We start from the raw sequence: 21,472 nt of genomic DNA, 5'->3' as shown, positions 1-21,472 counted from the left end.
ACTATAAGGCACTTGGTGAAGACCCTGGGTGAGGAGGCGAGGCCGAACGGTAGCACCTTGTACTGATAGTGGTGGTGCAGTACCTGGAACCGCAGGTAGCGGCGAGAATGTTGATTGATGGAGATGTGAGTGTAGGCCTCTTTGAGGTCCAGGGAACATAGCCAGTCGTGTTGAGAAAGAAGAGGGTAGAGCGTGGCAAGGGAGAGCATTCTGAACTTCTCCTTGACCAGACACTTGTTGAGGTCCCTGAGATCGAGAATGGGACGGAGGTCTCCCGTCTTTTTGGGTACCAGGAAGTAGCGGGAGTAGAATCCCTGCCCCCTTTGATCTGGAGGTACTTCTTCGATGGCATTGAGAAGGAGGAGGGATTGAACCTCCCTCAGGAGGAGGGGGGTTTGAGATGAGTTTGAAGCAGACTCTACGGGAAGGTTGTCCGGAGGTAGAGTCTGAAAGTTGAGAGAGTAGCCGTGGCGGATGATGTTGAGGACCCACTGGTCCGACGTGATGACTTCCCAACGGCTTGAGAAAATGGTGAGACGACCCCCGATAGGCTGTGGAAGAGGCAGCGAGGGTGGATGACTGGCTATGCCCTGGAGAGAAGAGTCAAAAGGGCTGAGATTGTTTAGCAGGCTGAGGAGGCTTGGAGGGTTGAGTGGCCTGAGACCGAGCCTGGGCATGGTGCTGCTGTTGACGGGGTCGCCGAGATTGTTGGGGAGGCGGATTGAGTGGCCTGGCTGAGAACCTCCGCTGGTAAGATGATTGAGGCCGATAGGGTCGAGCAGGCGGAGCCTTCTTTTTCGGCTTGATCAGGGTGTCCCACCTGGTCTCATGGGCAGAGAGTTTCTGGGTGGTGGAATCCAGTGACTCTCCAAAAAGCTCATCCCCGAGACAGGGGGCGTTGGCCAGGCGGTCCTGGTGGTTGATGTCCAGGTCGGAGACTCTGAGCCAGGCCAAGCGACGCATGGCTACAGCCATGGCAGAGGCCCGAGAGGTGAGCTCGAAGGAGTCGTATATCGAGCGGACCATATACTTGCGCATTTGGAGAAGGCCAGATATGTGCTGCTGGAATAGCGGGACCTTGCGCTCAGGTAGGTACTTCTGGAGGGCAGACAGCTGTTGGACCAAGTGTTTGAGATAAAAGGAAAAATGGAAGGAATAGTTGTTTGCCCTGTTGGCAAGCATGGCATTTTGGTAAAGTCTCTTGCCAAACTTGTCCATGGTCTTACCTTCTCTGCCAGGAGGGGTAGAGGCATAGACACTGGAGCCCTGAGTCTTTTTTAAGGTGGATTCCACCAGAAGGGACTCATGGGGTAATTGAGATTTGTCGAATCCTGGAATAGGGATGACACGGTAAAGGTTGTCCAGTTTACGGGGAGCTCCCGGTACCGTGAGGGGATTTTCCAAGTTTTTGTAGAATGTCTCCCGTAAGATGTCATGTACAGGAAGCTTGAGGAACTCTTTAGGAGGTTGCTCAAAGTCTAAGGCTTCTAAAAAGGCTTGGGACTTTTTGGAGTCAGATTCAAGGGGAAGTGACAGAGCAGCAGACATTTCCCTCAGAAATTTAGAAAAAGAGGACTGCTCAGGTTTAGAGGTGGCATCAGGTGCCGATGGTTCCTCATCAGATGAGGAGGGATCCTCCTCGGTACCGAGAGGAGTCTCCTCCCATAAATCAGGATCCCTGACCTCTGGTGCGTGTCGGGACACCGGGGTGGAGGGTGCGGTGTGGCGAGTCTTGGACAAAGATTTACCAGAGCGCACCGAAACGGTACCAGGGGAGGACGATCGGCGTCGTTCTCGGTCCCGAGAAGAGTGCCGTACCGCCTGGTGCCGAGCAGGATCCACTGTGGGTTGAGAATGAACCACAGGATCATCAGGAAGTTGTTGGGCCGAAAGGATCGGCATCGAGATGTTTACCGGTACCGAGGGAGTGGACACCGGGGGCTCGGTGCGGGGCTCGGGCCGGTCTGGTACCGGAAGGAGCGGTGCCAGGATAGAGGGTAGCAGTTGTTCAAGTTGTTTCTTCAACTGCTCCTGAAGCTGAGTTTGTAGAATGGCCGAGATACGGTCATCTAGGGGTGGCATCGGAACCGCTTTCTTTTTCTTCGGTTCCTTGGATGCCGCTCCACGCCCCGGCGATGAGGAGGCCGATGACGAGGCACTCACCGTTATCGGGGCGGAGCGTTTACGGGACCGGTGCGATGCCGGTATGGACGGTGTCGTCACCGTAGCTGGAGGGCGCTCGAGGGAAGAGGAAGGCTTCTTAGCCGGCTTACCTGGCGCCAGTGGCGCCGATGCGGGATCGGTCGGTGTCGAGCTGGACGGTGCCGATTTCTGCGGTACCGCCGTTGAAGGTGATGAATCCATCGCCGACTCGGAGCCGAAGAGCAGGGTTTGCTGGATTCTTCGGTTTTTAAGAGTACGTTTTTGTAAAGTGGCACAGCGGGTGCAGGAATCTGCCCGATGCTCCGGACCCAGGCACTGCAAACACCAATTGTGTGGGTCAGAAACGGAGATCGGGCGTGCACACCGCTGGCACTTCTTAAAACCGACCTGCGGGGGCATGAAGGGGAAGATAGCCTCCGCAAAATCGAAGTCCGAGGCCTGTATAATGGCAACAGGCCCCGCCGGGGCAAAAACGAAAGAAACAATAAAAATCAAAGTTTTTTTTTTTTTTTTTTTTTTGCAATTCAAAGAAAAAAGAAAACCCGAAGGTAGAGTAAGAAAAAAAATAGAACAAAAGCGCGAGCGGGAAGGCAAAAAGTGATTTCAACGGCCGTTGAAAAAATACACGCGTCTTCTTCGCTCCGCGGAAACGAAGAAACTGGGGACCACGCACTCCTCCGTCGGGCGGGAAGGCACTCGCGCACGCGCGGTGCGGCCAACTAGAAACTTCTAGTTAAAAGGTCCGTACCGAGGGCTCCGTCGGTGACGTCACCCATGTGTTAAGAATATGCTGCCTGCTTGTCCTGGGATAATTGGAAAGACTGGGCGTCCAAGTGGCAGATGAAATGTAATGTGGACAAATGCAAAGTGATGCATATTGGGAAGAATAATCCGAATCACAGTTACCGGATGCTAGGGTCCACCATGGGGGTTAGCACCGAAGAAAAGGATCTGGGTGTCATTGTAGACAATACGATGAAATCTTCCACCTAATGTGCGGTGGCGGCCAAAAAAGCAAATAGGATGCTAGGAATTAATTTAAAAAATGGATGGTTAATAAGACTAAGAATGTTATAATGCCCCTGTATTGCTCCATGGTGAGACTGCACCTGGAGTACTGCGTTCAGTTCTAGTCTCCTTATTTCAAGAAAGATATAGCAGCACTAGAAAAGGTTCAAAGAAGAGCGACCAAGATGGTAAAGGGGATGGAACTTCTCTCATATGGTTTAGGGCTCTTCAGCATGGAAAACAGACTGAAGGGAGATACGATTGAAGTCTACAAAATCCTGAGTGGAGTCGAACAGGTACAAGTGTATCGATTTTTTCACTCCGTCAAAAATGACAAAGACTGGGGGACACTCGATGAAGTTACACGGAAATACTTTTAAAACCAATAGGAGGAAATTTTCTTTCACTCAGAGAATATTTAAGCTCTGGAACGCATTGCCAGTCATTGTGGTAAGAGCGGATAGCGTAGCTGGGTTTAAGAAACGTTTGGACAAGTTCCTGGAGGAAAAGTCCATAGTCTGTTATTGAGAAAGACATGGGGGGAAGCCACTGCTTGCCCTGGATCAATAGCATGGAATGCTGCTACTCCTTGGGTTTTGGAAAGGTACTAGGGACCTGGATTGGCCACTGTCTGACCCAGTAAGGCTATTCTTATGTTCCTTCAGTCCAGTACAGGACTGGGTAAAAGCAGGATCCTCCAGATCTTGTGATTTCCACAGCAATAGTTCCATAATAAGCCCTGGATCGGAGCTGGAGATTTTTGTATCATTTTTTTCCCATGACAATCAGTGAAATTCATTGAGAGAAACAAGCTTTTAAAGCAGAACAGTTTTTTTTTTTAAATGATGATACAGTATGTGTATTTCACATTTTCAGGATACCTACAATGAATGAGACTTGCTGTACTGCTTCCATTGCACATGTGTGCATTTGCACATATTAACATTAGAGTTATTCACAGAGAGTTGAAAAAAGTAGTCTTTATAGGTTTAATAGTTTAAAAAAAAATAAGGAGTTAAATAAAACCCCAGGGAGTTACATAATTGCGTTTACAGAATTCTTGCTTTAGGGAGAGAAGGCATGTTGCCATGGCAATACCTTCAGTCTAAAATCCTATTTCCATTGCCAACAATTGCCGAGAACTGCCTCCTTTACTCAGGAGCACATCTACTGTTCAGTGTTTGATAGCCAAAAAGGCAGCTATTTTTGAATTTGGACAAAATTAAGATGGGTTAGCAGTTCCACATCAAACCCTAAAACATGAAGAAAATGTGATTTTGGCATTTTTGGCTTCCTTTGTCACCAGAAGTCATGAATTTGGATGTGAAGCTCGATTCTCAGCTGTTACTGCAAGAACAGGCTACAGGTCCGGTAACTGTGGCCAAGTCTTACCCTCCACTCTCACCCCGCCGTTTGGTAAGGCAGTTAAGCATTACTTAACTCTTAGGTATATCACGTCTACTCTTTGGGCTGTTCTCCTAAGTTAATGGTTAACAGTCACTAAAGTATCAGTATTTAGGAGCCCATCTCTCCTACCAAGGTGCTTCCTCAGATTGTCTCTCCCCCTACACTGTCTCCCCAATTCTCCTGTCTTTCCTGCTCATTTTCCAGAACTATCGGCACACACCTTCCCAGCAACAGTCGCTTTTTTTCCTACACCATGTGGCCTTTGCAGATTACAGAAAACAGCACTTCTCTCAAGAGAGCCATTAGGTACAGAAAAAGTCCATCTTTACCTCTGGACAGCTGCCCTGGCTCCCCCTCTTGCTAGCTTCAGGGAATTATGCGTCAGCTCACTGTGTGCAAAATTTACCATATACAGTGGTACCTTGGATTACGAGCATAATCCGTTCAGGAACATGCTCGTAATCCAAAATGCTCGTTTATCAAAACGAGTTTCCCCATAAGAAATAATGGAAATTCGCTTTGATACATTCCCCCCCCTCCCCCCGAGGCCAGGGCACTGCTCCCCCCCACCGCTTGCAAAGTCTCCCCCCCCCGTGTGATTCGGCACCCCCCGCCCGACCAACTTTAACTCACCCCCCCATCTGGCACCAGCACGAGAACCGCTCCCCCCCGCTTGCAAAGGCCCCCCCCCCCGCTCGAATCGGCACCCCCCGCGAGAACAGGAGATTCGGCGAGAGGGAGAATTAGAAGGGCTTGAGCATGCGCAGATGCATGCTCAAAGCCGGCAGAGACTGGGAAGAAGAAGATCTTCAAGCAGCACCGGCACTTGTGGGCTGTGTGCCGGTGCCAAAGGGGGGGTGAGTTAAAGTTGGTCGGGCGGGGGGTTCCTGTTCTCGTGGGGGGGGAGGGGGTGCCGATTCGAGCGGGAGGGGGCCCTTTGCGAGCGGGGGGGGGGAGCGATGCCGGTTATCGGGGGGTGCTCGCAAATCGAGTTTGCGAGACACGTTTTGCGAGAATGTTTTGCTCTTCTTGCAAAACACTCGCAAACCGTGTTACTCGCAAACCGAGGTTTGACTGTAAACGCAATTATGTAACTCCCTGGGGTTTTATTTAACTCCTTATTTTTTTTTAAACTATTAAACCTATAAAGACTACTTTTTTCAACTCTCTGTGAATAACTCTAATGTTAATATGTGCAAATGCACACATGTGCAATGGAAGCAGTACAGCAAGTCTCATTCATTGTAGGTATCCTGAAAAATGAGAAGGTACTTTAGGATTGGTTTTAGAAACAAATATTAGTTGGATAGAGATTTAGATCAGTTCAAGTATAATATTCTGTGATCCACATAAAAAAGGATGTTACTTATGGGACTTCTATTTTAAGAATATTTAGATCATTCCCCGGCACCTGCTTTAATTTGGATTCCAGTAAAACTTTTCCAAACCAGGCCCTTCTACTAATTCTTCAGGACAAATTCTTCCAAGGGACTTCAGAAACTATATAAATGCTAACCCATTTGATGGGGGGGGGGGGGGGGGGAAATTAGTTTTCTGTAAATGCTTGGATAACAATGAAAAAAAGATACACAAAAATTGATGAGAATTACCTGAAGTCAGAGGGTTCTACCATTTCTGCTTTAAACATTCACCCAAATCTCTTTAGCATATAGCAACATTCATCCAATTCTGCAATATTAACATACCCCAGCGATCTCAGTAACAATGTCCTCTGTAATCTCCTTTTCCCCGGTCAATCGATTTGCACATTGAAGGAATGTAATTGCTTTCCGTAGGTCTCCTTCAGACACCTGAATAAGACAAGCTATTGCCTGCAAGACATTAGGTTGACATCTTATTTTTTTAAAAAAGACATACAGATTTATTTAGAGTGGACAATGACAAATACATACAATTTTAGAACAAGTCTGCTTTAACCCTCCTTCCAAATTAATTCCTTAAGTTATAGAGTGAGGAGACCTCTTAACTCATGAGTTGTGATGGTCCCTACAGGAAATCCACCCCCTCAATGGCTGCTTATTGTTAAAAACCTGATTTTCCACCTGGGGCCCAGGTCCTAAAGCAGATTACAATAAGTCACAATTCCCATACAGTTACACTGTTGATACAGGATCAGTCAATCACTCCCATTTCATAAAATAATGTACAGTAATCCTACAGACAGAATTGTTGGATGTAGCGGGTAATAAATTATTATATATACTGTTTATACATACAGTATACACACACATACAACCAGGCTTCCACTTATTTTAGAAATCTCAAATACAGAATTTCCTCTCACACCTCTAAGGACAGCTTTTCATAACACAGGGCATAATATCAAAACACACACCACTTAGTAATCATTAAATAAATGCAGTGGCTATTCTAGTAATGCAGGCATGCAGAAGCAGACACCGACATTATTTTCAGGGATGGTTGATTTCTAGTGGCATGACGGCTGCCCCTTGACATCTGCCTATTCAAAAGCCTAGCTTTCCTTTTCTGGCAAACTACTTTAAGAATTTTTTTAAATCATTTTAAACATTCTTTTTATTAAACATCTTTTCCACCCCTCCAACTTAGTCATCAAGGCCTGTTCTCGACCACTAACAGCACAGCTGCATCCTATACGCTCACCAAGTCACCACTGTGTAATTCCTGGATACCCTCTTCCCCAGGAGCTGATACAGTGTCTCAGTAAAAGTTTTTTTTTTAAATGAAGAATTCACTATACTTTAGTAATTTACCAGAAATAAAACCATTGTTAGATTAAAAAAAAAATGTTCCAAAAAAAATACAGGAACAAGATTTAATGCACTGAAGCAAACCTGGAAGAAAACCAAACTAAATGCAGTGCTAGAATTAAATAATTTGTTAAATTATGCTATTACAGTAAATGTAAAAACACACAAAACAAGAGAGCACTATACCTCGCTAGTGATTTCCACGTTTTCTTTTTCACATATGTCTTGTAGCCTCTGAGACTGAATTTTATCTGCCAAAGGCTTAAATCGGAATTTGGAACATCGAGATGTTAAAGGTTCAATTATTCTGAAAAAGATCAGTTTTAGTCACTTTTAGAACTCTACGGATATCAAGCAGGAAGGGCTCAGGGTCGTTGGAGGGAGAACAGCTAGATTTGTTCAAACATGAGCACTGGGGGGGGGGGAGAGAAAGAAGGAGAGAGAGAGAGAGAAAGAAAACTAGAGAGTGAAAAAGAAAGAGCTAAGAAAAGAGCCAAAACAAAAGCCAGCTCACTTTGTTCTACATAACAAAGTAGACAAAGCAACAGACAGGGGGGCATTTCTATAAGTGGAGGCCCTGGCATTGCATGGTGACATTCTGTTCTACAACAGTGTCTGGGCACCCAGATTCCATTACAGAACACTAGTTTAATCCATTTATACCAGTTGTAAAGCTGCTTCCTAATTCCACAGGTATCCATGTAACCTGCTGCACAAGTAGCAGCTCTGTCCATGTGAATCCCCCCTTCCAAGCATTATGCATGCACTTAATTGCTTTGCTCTTACTGACACATGGAAGTGTCCACATTCACTAAAGCACTGGCATTCTGTACGTTTTGTGTGCACAAGAGATGCCCAGTTACAGAACTGCTCTTGCAAACGGTTAAAGTACACCAGCATGAATTTAGGCTTTAGATTTATTTACTTGCCTTTCCAAATACCTGCGGAGTAGCCGCCTAGTGGTTGGCACAGTGGGCTTCAATCTTGGTAAACTGGGTTCGATTCTCACTGTAGCTCGTCGTGACCTTGGGCAAGTCACTTAATCCTCTATTGCCCCTGGTACAAAACTTACAATTGTGAGCCCACTAGGGATCAGTACCTGCACACAATGGGGCTCATTTTCAAACCTATGGTACTCTGTGTTTTGAAAATGGGCCTGTGTGTCCAGCGCTGCATACGTCTAGTAGCACAGGAGTTAAGTTATGGAACTCCTTAGTGCAGGGATGTCAAAGTCCCTCCTCGAGGGCCGCAATCCAGTCGGGTTTTCAGGATTTCCCCAATGAATATGCATGAGATCTATTTGCATGCAGTGGTTTCATTGTATGCTAATAGATTTCATGCATATTCATTGAGGAAATCATTACATTACATTAGAGATTTTTATTCCGCCATTACCTTGCGGTTCAAGGCGGATTACAAAAGAGTTTAAAAAGGTGGTTACAATGGAAGATCGTTTGTCATTTCTAAAGAGGTAAAGAGTAGGTCATGTAGTTTCTGTGTGGCGGGAAGAGGGAGGGAGGAAGGATGATAAGTATGATGTTAGGACTGTTTCAGGAATTTCTTGAAGAGTATAGTTTTTATTTCTTTTCTGAACATCTTGTAGTCTGGGATCGTTATCAGTAGATTGGAGATTTGGTTATCTAGTTTAGCTGCTTGAAATCATGAAAATCCGACCCTCGAAGAGGGACTTTGACACCCCTGCCTTAGTGGGCCAGATATGAAATTGCTGTGAAAAGGGTAGGTTCAGAAAATTACTAAAGACGCAACTATTCGTAGATGCTTGTTTTTTGTTTAGTTATTTCAGCTAAAATTGATGAATTATCTATGAGCTCTTCTACCCACATTATGGGATTTTCCTGAGGATTATATGTATTTTCATTATATGACTTATTTTATTATGTATTTGATTTTATTTTGTTGTCATTTTAACACTGTGTATGTAAACCATTTAGTTTAAAATGGTATATAAATTTTTTAAATAAATAGTAAAGCAAGTTCAAAATTCAGGTGTAGCTATTTACTTATAAAAACATATATCCCACCTACCTAAAAAATCTAAGTGGGTTACAATGACACACATTTAAGAAAAAGACAACACCCCACACAGACAATTCAGAAAGTATAAAATCAAAAGGCCAGGCAAGAGGGCTTACAGTTGAAGGGCTGTACATTAGTGTGATTTAACAGAAGCCAAGTCACCGAACATACGTAACGCAGGTTAGTTATTCTGGGATAATGAAGCACAAGTGGGAGAAATAGCATTTGAATCCTGGCTCTCTAATCACTAGGCTACTCCTCTAAACCTGTACATACCTGCTGACATAGTTACAAATCAGACAAAAGCGTGTAGTTTTAGACTCCTTCTCCATTGTACGCCTCAGCGCTGCTTGAGCAGCTGAGGTCATGGAATCTGCTTCATCCAGAATCACAATCTTAAAAGGCGGACAGGGTTTCCCACTAAGATGGAAAGAGACGACCGTTAACTGTAGAAATTATAACAAAAAAAATAGTCTTTATTGCTTAGCAATTATTTGTACTTTTTATCAAAGGCTTACTGTCTAGTTTCCAAAGTCAAAATAGTTAAGGAAATCATGTGAATATTTTACTATACTAAATGATTTTCGTCATAAAAACTCTCCCATATGAGGAAAGGAAAGGTTTCATTTTAACCAGAACATTTTTTAGTTGAAGTTGATCACGTTTTCTAGACTGTCTGAATTTTGCAGAACGGCTCAGTTCCACAGAGCGCACAACGTTTCAAATTGTAAGATGTTTGCTTACTCTAAGCGGCTTCCTCCTACTGTCAGCTGAGCAAAATTCTTCACCTTCTCCCGGACCACTTGTATTCCACGTTCATCAGAGGCATTTAGTTCCAAAACTCTCTGCCGGAAAAGATCAGGCCTAGAATGCAATCGTGGTGCCTCTTAAGACCAGTTTTTAACAATATAATAAAAATCAACCAGCTACTTAACGAGGCTAAAGATTATGAATTCTGACAACAGCCCTAACAATTATTCAGTAATGTAACTGAAGATCCTGACTGTGTTCCCTAGTTTCAGCTAACTCTCTTCCCCCCTCAACCCCCTGATAAGGAATTCAGGGGCTGCTGCAATAAAGAGTACACTAAATTCTAGCGCACAATGAAGAAAAAGGTTTTTGTGCAAAAGCAAAGCCTTGCATGCACAGCATATTTAAACTAATGCTAAGGCGGCTAATTCACTCTTCAATACAGATGCAGAGAAGTGCGCTGAAGAGTGAAAGAGCCAGGGCTTTAAACACCAAGTCGAGGAGGTTTTAAAGGACCTACAACTTTCTTTGGGCTATGGAGCAAAGGGTGGACTGAGGTGAAGTGCAGAACCTCACCTCAGATTACTGAATCCCCACTGAAGGCCCCAATGACCTCCCCCACCCCATACCCAAACTAAAAGTGGATCCTGTCCTCCTCTCCCCACACACACCTGGAAGGAAGGCTGGAATTCTGAGGGTGGGGGGGTGTAGTGCTGTCAGTTTTGCTCCTGCCCCCCAACACCGACATTTATGCATATATCGAGGTAGATAGAAACTGGGGAACACATGCCTTTATTTTTGACTTTCCAAACCACACCCCCTTGAAATCTGTATATGGTTTGCAGATCATGTGTTAACAGAGCTTCTAAAGGCAAATAATAAAATCACTATTTGCACAGGTCATCTCCATGTGTATAAATGTCACTATTTGCACATGGAGAAGCTTCTACAATAAATCTATTGCTATAATATCATGCTTTTTTTTCAGCAATTAAAGAACCTGGAAGCACCATGTTGCAACCTTTTAGAGATGTTTAAGACAGACTACTATAATTCCCTGTATCAGGGGCTAACTTTTAAAGGATGCATTAACAACCAGGGCCAAGTAACCTATTTGAACAAAAGGCTTCAATTGAGAAAATCAACCAAAGTTGATATAACCATCTTATTATACCACTGATTTGAGGAGATCAAATGCAGTTGATATAGAGAAGGAATAAAACAACTTTGAGAGCCACATGGACTGGCAACTGGTTGTGCTTTGCATTAATTACAATCACTGCAGCTAGTTATTCAGTGATGTGGGAGAGAATCAGTCCCTGTGCTTTAGAGGCACTGTTTTCGTAGTTATTGCAGCAGAAAACCCAAGCATAAAGTGATGAACCTGAATCAGAACTACTGTATATCACTGAAAATCTAGTTACATCAAAGTCATTTAAAAAATCCTTAACTGGGGAAAAAAAAACCCACACACACAAAAATCACCCTAATCACAAGATTTCCCTCAGAAAAGCAACTTGGAAGGCCCAGTAAAATTAAAAAAGTAAACCACTTTCTCTCTTTCCTCCTCATGAACCTCCCTTCTTACAAAACTGCAATAGCGGGTTTAGCGTAGGCCAGCACGCTGAATGCTCTGCGCTGATCTTGACACTCAAGAGTTCCTATGAATATCAGGAGCAGCACAGATCATTCAGTGTGCCGGCCTGCGCTACAAAACACTATTGCAGTTTTGTAAAAAGGAGGGGGAAGAGCAAAAAAAGCAGGAAAATGGTCCATAGGTAATATAGAAACATAGAAAATGATGGCAGAAATGGGCTACCGGCCCAACAAGTCTGCCCACTCTAAGGACCCTCCACCCTAAGCACTTCCTCGAAGTAAACCCACATGCTTATCCCATTTTTTCTTAAAATCGAGCACGTTGTTTGCCTCAATTACCTGAAGTGGAAGATCATTCCAACGATCAACCACCGTTTCAGTGAAGAAATACTTCCTAGTGTTGCTATGAAATCTCCCACCCCTGAGTTTCAACGGATGCCCTCTTGTTGCCGTAGGTCCAATGTTCCTCGGTATTTGATATCCTCCTGAGAATTTTCTAATAAGATGCACAGTTTGTATACAGCACAGACAGCTGAAGAGCAGACCTTCAGAGCCCTATGCAAGTGTCCCCTTGATAGTCATAACAGCAGGTACATCTATAATAGAAATGACTGTGGAACCTAGCTCTCAAGAACAGGCAAGTTCATCATCCATCTATACTGAAAAAGATATGTAAAATAAAAACAAAACAGCTGATCCCACCAGTCAGGTTCTCAGAATGTTCTGTGATCAGACATTAGCTTAGTTACACAGAAGTACCCACTTACCCAAAGAGTTCCCTGGATGCTGCCAAAATAGTGGAGGTTTTACCAGTTCCAGGAGGACCATAAAACAAGAGATTAGGAAGCTACAATGGACGAGAAAGCATACATGTATGTTGTAGGCACCAGCACAGTGAAATTACAAATTGGTTTTATTTCACAGAAAAGTGCTCAAGGCTTTCATGATCTAGCTATGCTCAGCCCTCCAAAAGGCTCTAAGACAGGGGTGTCAAAGTCCCTCCTCGAGGCCCACAATCCAGTCAGGTTTTCAGGATTTCCCCAATGAATATGCATGAGATCTATTAGCATACGATGAAAGCAGTGCATGCAAAGAGAGCTCATGCATATTCACTGGGGAAATCCTGAAAACCCGACTGGATTGCGGCCCTCGAGGAGGGACTTTGACACCCCTGATCTAAGGGGTCCAAAATGCTCTCTTCCACTGTCAACATACCAATGTTCACATCATAAAGTGCTCGAAGGACTCGCTCCCCCAGCAGCCCTTTGAGCACTGCTAAATTAATACAGGATTTCAACAAAGGTTCTATATAGTTGGTCATATTTTTGCACACACCTGAATACAGGAATAGGCCAATTTTCAAGCTGCTCATCACGTGCCCTATGTACGCATCACTAAAGTTGCAACCTTTCAAAAGGATCATTTAAAAACCTTTATTTGGTAACATTTGGGGCCAGCTTTGGTTCTGTACCTTTAGCTAACATCCAAAGTACACTAGCTCCAACACCAAAGGATGAATTTTTAGTGCTATACATCCATTTTAACAGAGCTGTTTGCTCAACTACACAGAAATATTTCAGGGAGCCATTCAAGATACCATGACATTTCAACGTAAGTTGAGCTGGCACATTTACAGGTCAGCAATTTTAGAGAATGACATGGGAACAAATGTGTTCCCATCCCCACGGGTTCTATCTCCATCCAGTCCCCGCAAGTTCTACTACTACTATTTCTATAGCGCTACCAATGCACGAAGCGCTGTACAGAGTCACAAAGAAGACAGTCCCTGCTCAAAAGAGCTTACAATCTAAACAGACAAGACATACAAATAGGATGTCACGGATATAGTTAATCAGCTGGCTGGATTGGTGGGCAGAGGAGTAGGGTTATGAATTGAAGGCTATATCAAAAAGGTGGGTTTTCAGCCTGCTTTTAAACAAGGGAAGGAAAGAGGCTTGGCGGACAACTTGGGTAATTTATTCCAAGTATAGGGGGCAGCTAGATAAAAGGAACAAAGTCGGGAATTGGCAGTGGAAGAGAAGGGTACAGCTAAGAGTGGATTATCTGGGGAACAGAGTTCTCTGGGAAGTGTATAAGGAGAGAGATATTAAGGGGTAGCAGAATGAACACACTTGGAGGTCAGCTTATTCAGAATACTGCAGCCAAGCTGATTTTTGCTAAATGCAAATTTGATCACGTCTCCCCACTACTTACCAATCTTCACTGGCTCCCAGTATTTTCCAGAATTCATTTCAAATGCTCCTGCCTGGCGTTCAAGATCATTCACGGCATCCTTCCGCCCCTAATCCCTCTATCCTTCCTCGCCCTGACGCCTGCTACCACCAGATCAGCCCACAGACATAAACTATCCTTCCCCTCTCTACAAGGCATCCTCCACGCAGGAAAACTAGGAAGATCCCTCCTCTCCAAATTCACGGGCCTTTGGAACGATCTCACTATCCCGCTGCGGAACCTGGGCTCCCTCCAACTATTCTGAAAACAACTGAAAACCTGGCTTTTCTCTAACATATAACATCTCTTCTCCCGTTACATCCCCTCTTTATATATGCCCTTGTAAATCTTACTCCTCTCTCTTCCTATATTTTTAAGCTTTGTAAACCGTGTCGAGCTCCTCTCCCGTGGAGATGATGCGGTATATAAACTTAAGGTTTAGTTTAGTTTAGGTCAGCAATAGGAGCTTGAACCAGTGAAATGATTTAAGGAGAGGGGTGACATGAGTAGCAAGGTTGGTAGAAGATTGAATCGTGCAGCAGAGTTTTGCAGATTGCAGTAATCTAAGCGTGAAGTTACAAGAGTGTTGACAAGGGTCCGGGTAGTGTGTTCAGAGAGGATTATATGCGTTTGTTGCGACCTGCTTTGTGTAAGGCGGGATACAAATCAATAAACTATTCTGGATTCTACCAGTATGCTCCGAAGCATTCTCCGCTACAGCATTTTAATACTCACATCAGCTCCCTCAAGTGATTTTTTCAGCACGGCAACAACTTCCTCTTGGAATGCCACTTCATCCACACATTTAGGACGACTACACAAAAATAGAAAGAAAATCAAGTCTCCAGGTAGCAGTAAAATGGATATACTCTGACAGGTGAGAAGTATGGCATCAACCAATTAACATTCACTTCTGCATTAGGCCACAGAAATGCATAGGGATATCTCAACTTAAACCTCACTGCCCTGCTCAGCCCAGGAGCATCCCCCTCCCACCCACCTACCCTTGTCCCTTATTTAAAGGCACAAACCCTGCTGCTTTCAATGACATCATAAGAAACAGAGGCTGTTGCTTTTAGCTAAAGTTACAAAATACTTAAAAATTAGAGAAGGAAAAATGTATGCCTAACACACAGTATGAACTTTCTACAGTACAATCTCATTATAACGGACTTCAAGGGACCTGGAAAAACAGCCCGTTATATCCAGAGTTGCTTTTTTTTTTTACTTTATTTAGGTCAACTTGAAACAACGTACAATCAATGAACAGTTCCTGCACAAGCATATCAGCAACATCAATAACAAAACTTAGCAAAACATTGGTATGGCACGAAATGATTGCAAAACCAGAACACTAAAAGATGTTCTAAAGCATTATGTCGTACTGTACTGGAAAGAAAAATACTCTGTCATTTTCTTCTGGGCTGCATTTTGATACTGTATCATCGGCACGCCACGCGCCTTGTAGGCGGAGCTTGCATGTCCGTTATAGCCAAATAAAACTACAGCTAAAAGCGGCTCTGGGGACCAAATTGGTTGTCCGTTATATCTGAAAGTCCACTATATGCGATGATTTTCTGCATGTTTATAAAGGCTGGGACCAGTGGACCTCATCCGCTATAGATGAGGTTCTGTTATAAGCAAGTCCGTTATAACGAGATTATACTGTCTAAACATTTGTTCCAATGTGATCTCTTGTCACAAGTTTTTTTTTACTATTCTGTATACCTAGCATTTATGCCTTCTATAAAACAAGGAGACAAACCTGAAAATGCCTATGAACACACGGCTCCCAGTCATTATTACTACAGAGATGCTATCGGAAATGCTTTTCTCTTTACAAGTCAAATACTTTTTATAACGAAAAAGGGACCCAACAATAGTACCATATTTACTATTTGGTGAAAGTTTTTTGTGCCTGTGATGTTTGGTTGGTAGAGTGTGGATTTAACCTCACCAACAATCTGAGGCTTTTTCTTTCGCCTTTAAGAAGTATTGTGGTGCTTAGCTAACTTTTTCAATTAACTGTTTTTTGGAATTTGTTGTGTTATAACTTTCCCTCCATTCCTCCTTTTGAAGTTTTGTCTACTATTCTGCAAGGATGCATGCAAGTGGCAGATTGTGCAAATGCAAACGGAGGGGGGGGGGGAGATATGGATGCTCTTGCCACTTAACAGTATTATTTTTTTTTAAAAATAATGCTTGTAGGTTATGTACACCTTTGCCACATTTACATCAAGTCTGTGTCTAATGTAACTGTGGACCTCACAATTCAAATTAAAATTGAACACCGAAAAAACCAAAATTTTCCTGGCAAGCCCTACCCATAAACTAACAAACACTTCCCTGAAATTGAATGGTCTAGACTATCCTATCAACCCCACCATAAAAATCCTTGGAGTCATCCTAGATAGATGCTTTGACCGTCGAAGATCATACCAGTGCCCAGGTTAAAAAATGTTTCTGCTCCCTCTGTAATCTTTGCACCATTAAACGCCACTTCGACCACCTCTCCTTCCGTCTACAGGTCCAATCATTAATCTTAAGCATACTGGACTATTGTAACATCATATACCTGGGAGCCTACAAAAACACCATCAAACGTTTAAGAATAGTTCAAAATGCTGCCATCCGCCTCATCTTCGGCCTCAAAAAATATGACCATGTTAGCCCCTATTACACTAAACTCCACTAGCTGCCGGTGGAAGCAAGAATCATCTTTAAATTCGCTTACCTCTGCTTCAAAACCTTAACAGGCTCTTCACCAATCTACTTATCTGAGCACCTTGAAATTGCAGGCCCCTCTCGTACACGAAACACCTACCTGTTTTCCTTTCCTTCCCTGAAGGGCTGCCTCTACAAGAAATTCCTCGACAGATCCCTAGCATTCCAAGCGGGCAAATGGAACAAATGCCTCACAACCCTCATCTCCAATTCCCCCCCCCCCTATCAAATGTTCAGGAAGTCAATCAAAACCTACCTTTTTGACAAATTCCTCTAACTTCTCCCCCCCTCTTCCCTGCCTCTTCCCCTGACCTCGACTTACCGCCATACGTAACACTGCTATATGTAACACCGCTGTATGTAACTCTCAGCAAATGTAACCTAGCTGTAAAAATAACTTCACCGTAAATGTATCGCCAATAATGTAAATGTAGCATCGCCGAAAATGTAACTTCGCTGTAAATGTACAGTCTCTTCATCTGTTAACCGCATAGAACTTCCATGGTAATGCAGTATACAAGAATAAAGTTATTATTATTATTAACTGCAGTGAAATAGTAGGTTGTGTGACCGAGGTTATGTGGGTTCAAATCCACACTGCTCCTTGTGACCCTGGGCAAGTCATATAATCCCCCCTTTGTCCCAGGTACATTAGACAGATTGTGAGCCTACCGGGACAGATGGGGAAAAATGCTTGAGTACCTGAATAAATTCATGTAAGCTGTTCCGAGCTCTCTGGGGAGAACGGTATTCACTGATTGATTCAATAGTATTCTATAGAACAAGCTCTTGCTATCAACATCAGGGGTGCTTAAAGAGGTGCCAAGTTATACAGTTACCACAGGAACCTGCAAGTCTTCCTACATCTGTAGAGTATGTGTAAATGTACTGCCACCTCCATTTTAGGAGTTATCATAACCACTCCTATGGTGTATAAACCTCAATAACAAAAAGAAATCATGGGATTCATTTTCAAAGTTTCTATGGTATTTTGTGTGTCTAAGCGCTTTGAAAACGAACCTCCAGATTATGTAGGCCAGCGTGAAGGCCAGCCTCATGCAAGTTACTATGTCAAGGAGATGCAATCAAATCCTTACTATTTCTCCACCCAGGGCACAGGTTTCTGCTTCTTGCTGTCCCCACTGCCGCCTGCTGCCTTTTCTTTGGCCGGTTTGGTGCTGATGGAAGATGGTCCTTTAAGAAATGCCTGCATTCTCCACACCTATAACAAGAAGTGCTCGTCAAACTTAATATTAGAAGCTGAAAAGTTACAAATGCTGTTAATCTGAAATCTTTGCAGTTTCAGTGTTAGTTCTATTAATATCAGATAAATAGCAGTGATATCAACATTGCAATTTCTGTATTCTTATCTCTGATATTGTTTCAGTGCTGTGGATGCACTTTAGGGTGAAGCCCTTCTGGCAAGCATTAACGGGGCATTTACAAGCCCAAGATCTGACTTTTAATCCCCCATTTTTTCCTGACTTCCAGGTGAAAGTCACTAAGATCACAGCACATGCAGAAGTGACCCCCTCAGAGCCGGGGGGGGGGTTTGTTATGGATGGGCAACCTGGAGAACTCCCAATGATCCTTACGGGTTGTCGTGGAGAGATTCTCAGCCTAGACCAGGGGTGTCAAAATCCCTCCTCGAGGGCTGCAATCCAGTCGGGTTTTCAGGATTTCCGCAATGAACATGCATGAGATCTATTTGCATGCACTGCTTTCCTTATATGCTAATAGATCTCATGCATATTCATTGGGGAAATCCTGAAAACACGACTGGATTGTGGCCCTCGAGGATGCACTTTGACACCCCTGGCCTAGACACAAAGGGAAGATGTCAAGAGCAACTACCATTCAGCCTCACTAACAGTCCGAGAGCCAAAAACACAAACAGCTCCCACCTCCCCCCCAATAACTCACTTTCTGTCTCCGCTCTCAAGAAAAGCGAACGCTCCCCGCGCCTTTATTCATACAGCCCTGGCGGCGGGAAACGGGCTCTTACCACTTCCGGTACCCGGAGGACCAGCCATAGAGAGCGAGCAAAGGACAGATCGCCGCTATCTTAACTCCTGTCGCTCGAAGCCGCAGAGCTGGGCGGGGCACAAAGGGACTCCGTTTGTATTAATTAATAATCCTCCCTCCCCTCCGAGAAAAGGAGGACCGAAAAGAGAATGCGCATGCCTCGTTCCGCTTTGGCTCAGAGAGAGAGCTGACGCTAGGAGAGAAAAGCGTGGGGGCGTATCTGGTGGGCGTTTCTCTGTGGGCGGGGCACAAAGGGATTCCGTCCTTATTAATAATAATTCTGCGCGTCTCGTTCCGCTCTGGCTCAGAGAGAGCTGCCGCCAGGAGAGAAAAGTGTGGGGGGCGTGTCTGGGGGGGGCGGAGAGTGGGCGTTTCTTTGTGGGCGGGGCACAAAGGGATTCCGTCCTTATTAATAATTCCCCCATTCCCTCCGGGAAAAGGAGGAGCCGAGAAAGGAATGCGCGTGCCTCGTTCCGCTCTGGCTCAGAGAGAGAGCTGCCGCCAGGAGAGAAAAGCGTGGGGGGCGTGTCTGGGGGGCGGAGAATGGGTGTTTCTGCTGGGAATTGAGGGTTAACTGATTAGCTTGTAACGGTCTATTGCGGAGCGTGCTGAGGCGTCTCGCGGCAAGATTCAAAGGTAGAGGGAACTTAAGAACTGTCATTCTGGGTCAGACCAAAGGTCCATCAAGCCCAGTATCCTGTTTCCAACAGTGGCCATCCTAGGCAGAAAACCAAAGAGGAGCAACATTCCAGAGCTGGTACTGTGATGTCATAATGCCTAAAAGCCAACCTCATCAGTGATGTCACAATGGCTTCACTGTTCTATACTTGGCTCACATAAGAATTGCTGTACTGGGACAGCCCAAGGGTCCATCAAACCCAATATCCTGTTTCCAACAGTGGCCATCCTAGGCAGAAAGCCAAAGAGGAGCAACATTCCAAAGCTCATATTGTGAGCTTTGGAATGCCTAAGAGCCAACCAATGCCTAAGAGCCAACCTCATCAGTGTTGTCACAATGGCTTCATACCCTGTTTCCCCGATGGTAAGACACTGTCTTATTTTTTTTGGAAGGCCAAAATATGCTCTAGGGCTTATTTTCAGGGGGATGCCTTATTTACATTTTTTTCTAAAAAGGGGGGGCTGTCTTATTTGACGGCTGAAGAATCGGTCGGCCGAAAAATCGTACCGTGTATGGCCAGCTTTATCCATCATACCATATATTGTACCATTTAATGTCCCCAATGTTCTCCATCAGGGAAACACAGTAAAGAGATTATTCTGTAGTGCAGCATCAGAGGGGACTTGACAATGTGAAACCATTGTTTATATACCGTATGCATTTTAAACAGGCTTTATATACAGTAAGTGGTATTGCTCACAGCAAAAGAAACCTGTCTGCGTGTCTCACTTTTGGATGTTCTGGCCGTGAACAAACTCCTGCAGTCTCCGTTAGGGAGGGATGAGGGAAGCTGCCTGTGTTTCCTTGCACGGAGTCACGTGCGCGCGCTGCAGTCCTGTCACTTCCTCCTCTTCACTTCATGACGAGGCGCGGCACGCAGCCATGGAGGCAAATACGGTAGACGGAGGGACCACATGGAGTCACCCACCGTACCACCCGATTCGGGTAAGAGCAGGTATCGGTGGGTGGCTTATTTGCGGGGGGGGGGGTGCCTTATTTTACATTTTTTTCTAAAAAGGGGGGGCTGTCTTATTTGATGGCCCTGCCTTATCATCGGGGAAACACGGTAGTAACTGTTCAATACTTGGCTCACATAAGAATTGCTGTACTGGGACAGACCGAAGATCCATCATGCTCAGTATCCCGTTTCCAACAGTGGCCAACCCAGGTCCCAAGAACCTGGTAAGATCCCTAAGTAGGAGGGGCTGTGGACACCTGGGCCAATCAGAGCCTTAGGCCCTGCCCAGTGCTTCACAGGGAGCATTGGGAAGGTCCACTATTTTGAAGAGGCGAGCCCGCCGGCAAAAGAGAAGGCATCCCTCTTGACTAGGGTTACCAGGTTTTTTGGAACGAAAATCCAGACCCATGGCCCCACCCCCAGGCCTGCCCAAGTCACGCCCTGTTCCACCCCCAGCCTTGCTCCCTCAACCTGGTCGCTTGTCGGGAGGGCATCTGCACATGCGCTAGTGTGATGATGTCACATGCATGCTCATGATGTCACCGCATTGCATGCGCACATTCGCAGATGCCGTCCCGACGTTGCTGCTAGCTGGAAGCTTTTCAAAACCCAGACAAAGTGCCTCTTTTACGAAACTGCGATAGCAGTTTCTAGCACGGGGAGCCACGCTGCTCCCGACCCTCACTGAGTTCCTATGAGCGTCAGGAGCAGCGCGGGTCATTCAGCGCAGCTCCCCGTGCTAGAAACTGCTATCGCAGTTTTGTAAAAGAGGGGGATAGTTTTTACCTTTTAACGCTGGGGCGGAGAGAAGGTATAACATTCGACACTAAATTATCATACCACGATCATATAAGCAATGTGGTTAAATCTACCTTTTTTAGATTACGCCAAATTCGTTCTGTTGCAAAATTCTTATGCGCAAAATCTTTAAATATCCTAATACATTCCCTAATCATTTCCAAATTAGATTATTGCAATGCTTTGTTCATGGGCATATCCCAAAAAGAAATCAGACGCCTTCAAATCATTCAGAACGCTTCCATAAAAATAATTCATAAAGCAAAGAAATTCGACCACGTCACTCCTTTACTTAAAGAATCCCACTGGCTTCCTGTTGCACATCGTATTTTATATAAAATATGT

The 21,472-nt window shown here is 44.6% G+C and overlaps 1 protein-coding gene across 2 annotated transcripts in view; it reads right to left on the bottom strand.

The window, feature by feature from the left end:
• RFC4 (replication factor C subunit 4) overlaps window positions 1–18,896 on the bottom strand; it is a 49,222-nt gene extending 30,326 nt beyond the window's left edge. The window contains exons 1-8 of one of the 2 annotated variants that reach the window (XM_033957707.1): window positions 18,673–18,896; window positions 17,765–17,889; window positions 14,679–14,757; window positions 12,479–12,558; window positions 10,110–10,229; window positions 9,642–9,785; window positions 7,515–7,635; window positions 6,285–6,410 (exon numbers count right to left, since the gene is read on the bottom strand). In XM_033957707.1, the coding sequence (XP_033813598.1) occupies window positions 6,285–6,410; window positions 7,515–7,635; window positions 9,642–9,785; window positions 10,110–10,229; window positions 12,479–12,558; window positions 14,679–14,757; window positions 17,765–17,880 (786 nt within the window). In that variant the 5' untranslated portion in view covers window positions 17,881–17,889; window positions 18,673–18,896. Of the gene's footprint in view, window positions 1–6,284; window positions 6,411–7,514; window positions 7,636–9,641; window positions 9,786–10,109; window positions 10,230–12,478; window positions 12,559–14,678; window positions 14,758–17,764; window positions 17,890–18,590 lie in introns of both variants that reach the window. The other variant, XM_033957706.1, reaches the window with a different exon arrangement.
• Window positions 18,897–21,472: the final 2,576 nt, after the last annotated feature.

Source organism: Geotrypetes seraphini, chromosome 9 (genome assembly GCF_902459505.1).
Source record: "Geotrypetes seraphini chromosome 9, aGeoSer1.1, whole genome shotgun sequence".
Lineage (NCBI taxonomy): Eukaryota > Metazoa > Chordata > Amphibia > Gymnophiona > Dermophiidae > Geotrypetes > Geotrypetes seraphini.
This window is presented reverse-complemented; position numbering and strand designations above follow the sequence as displayed.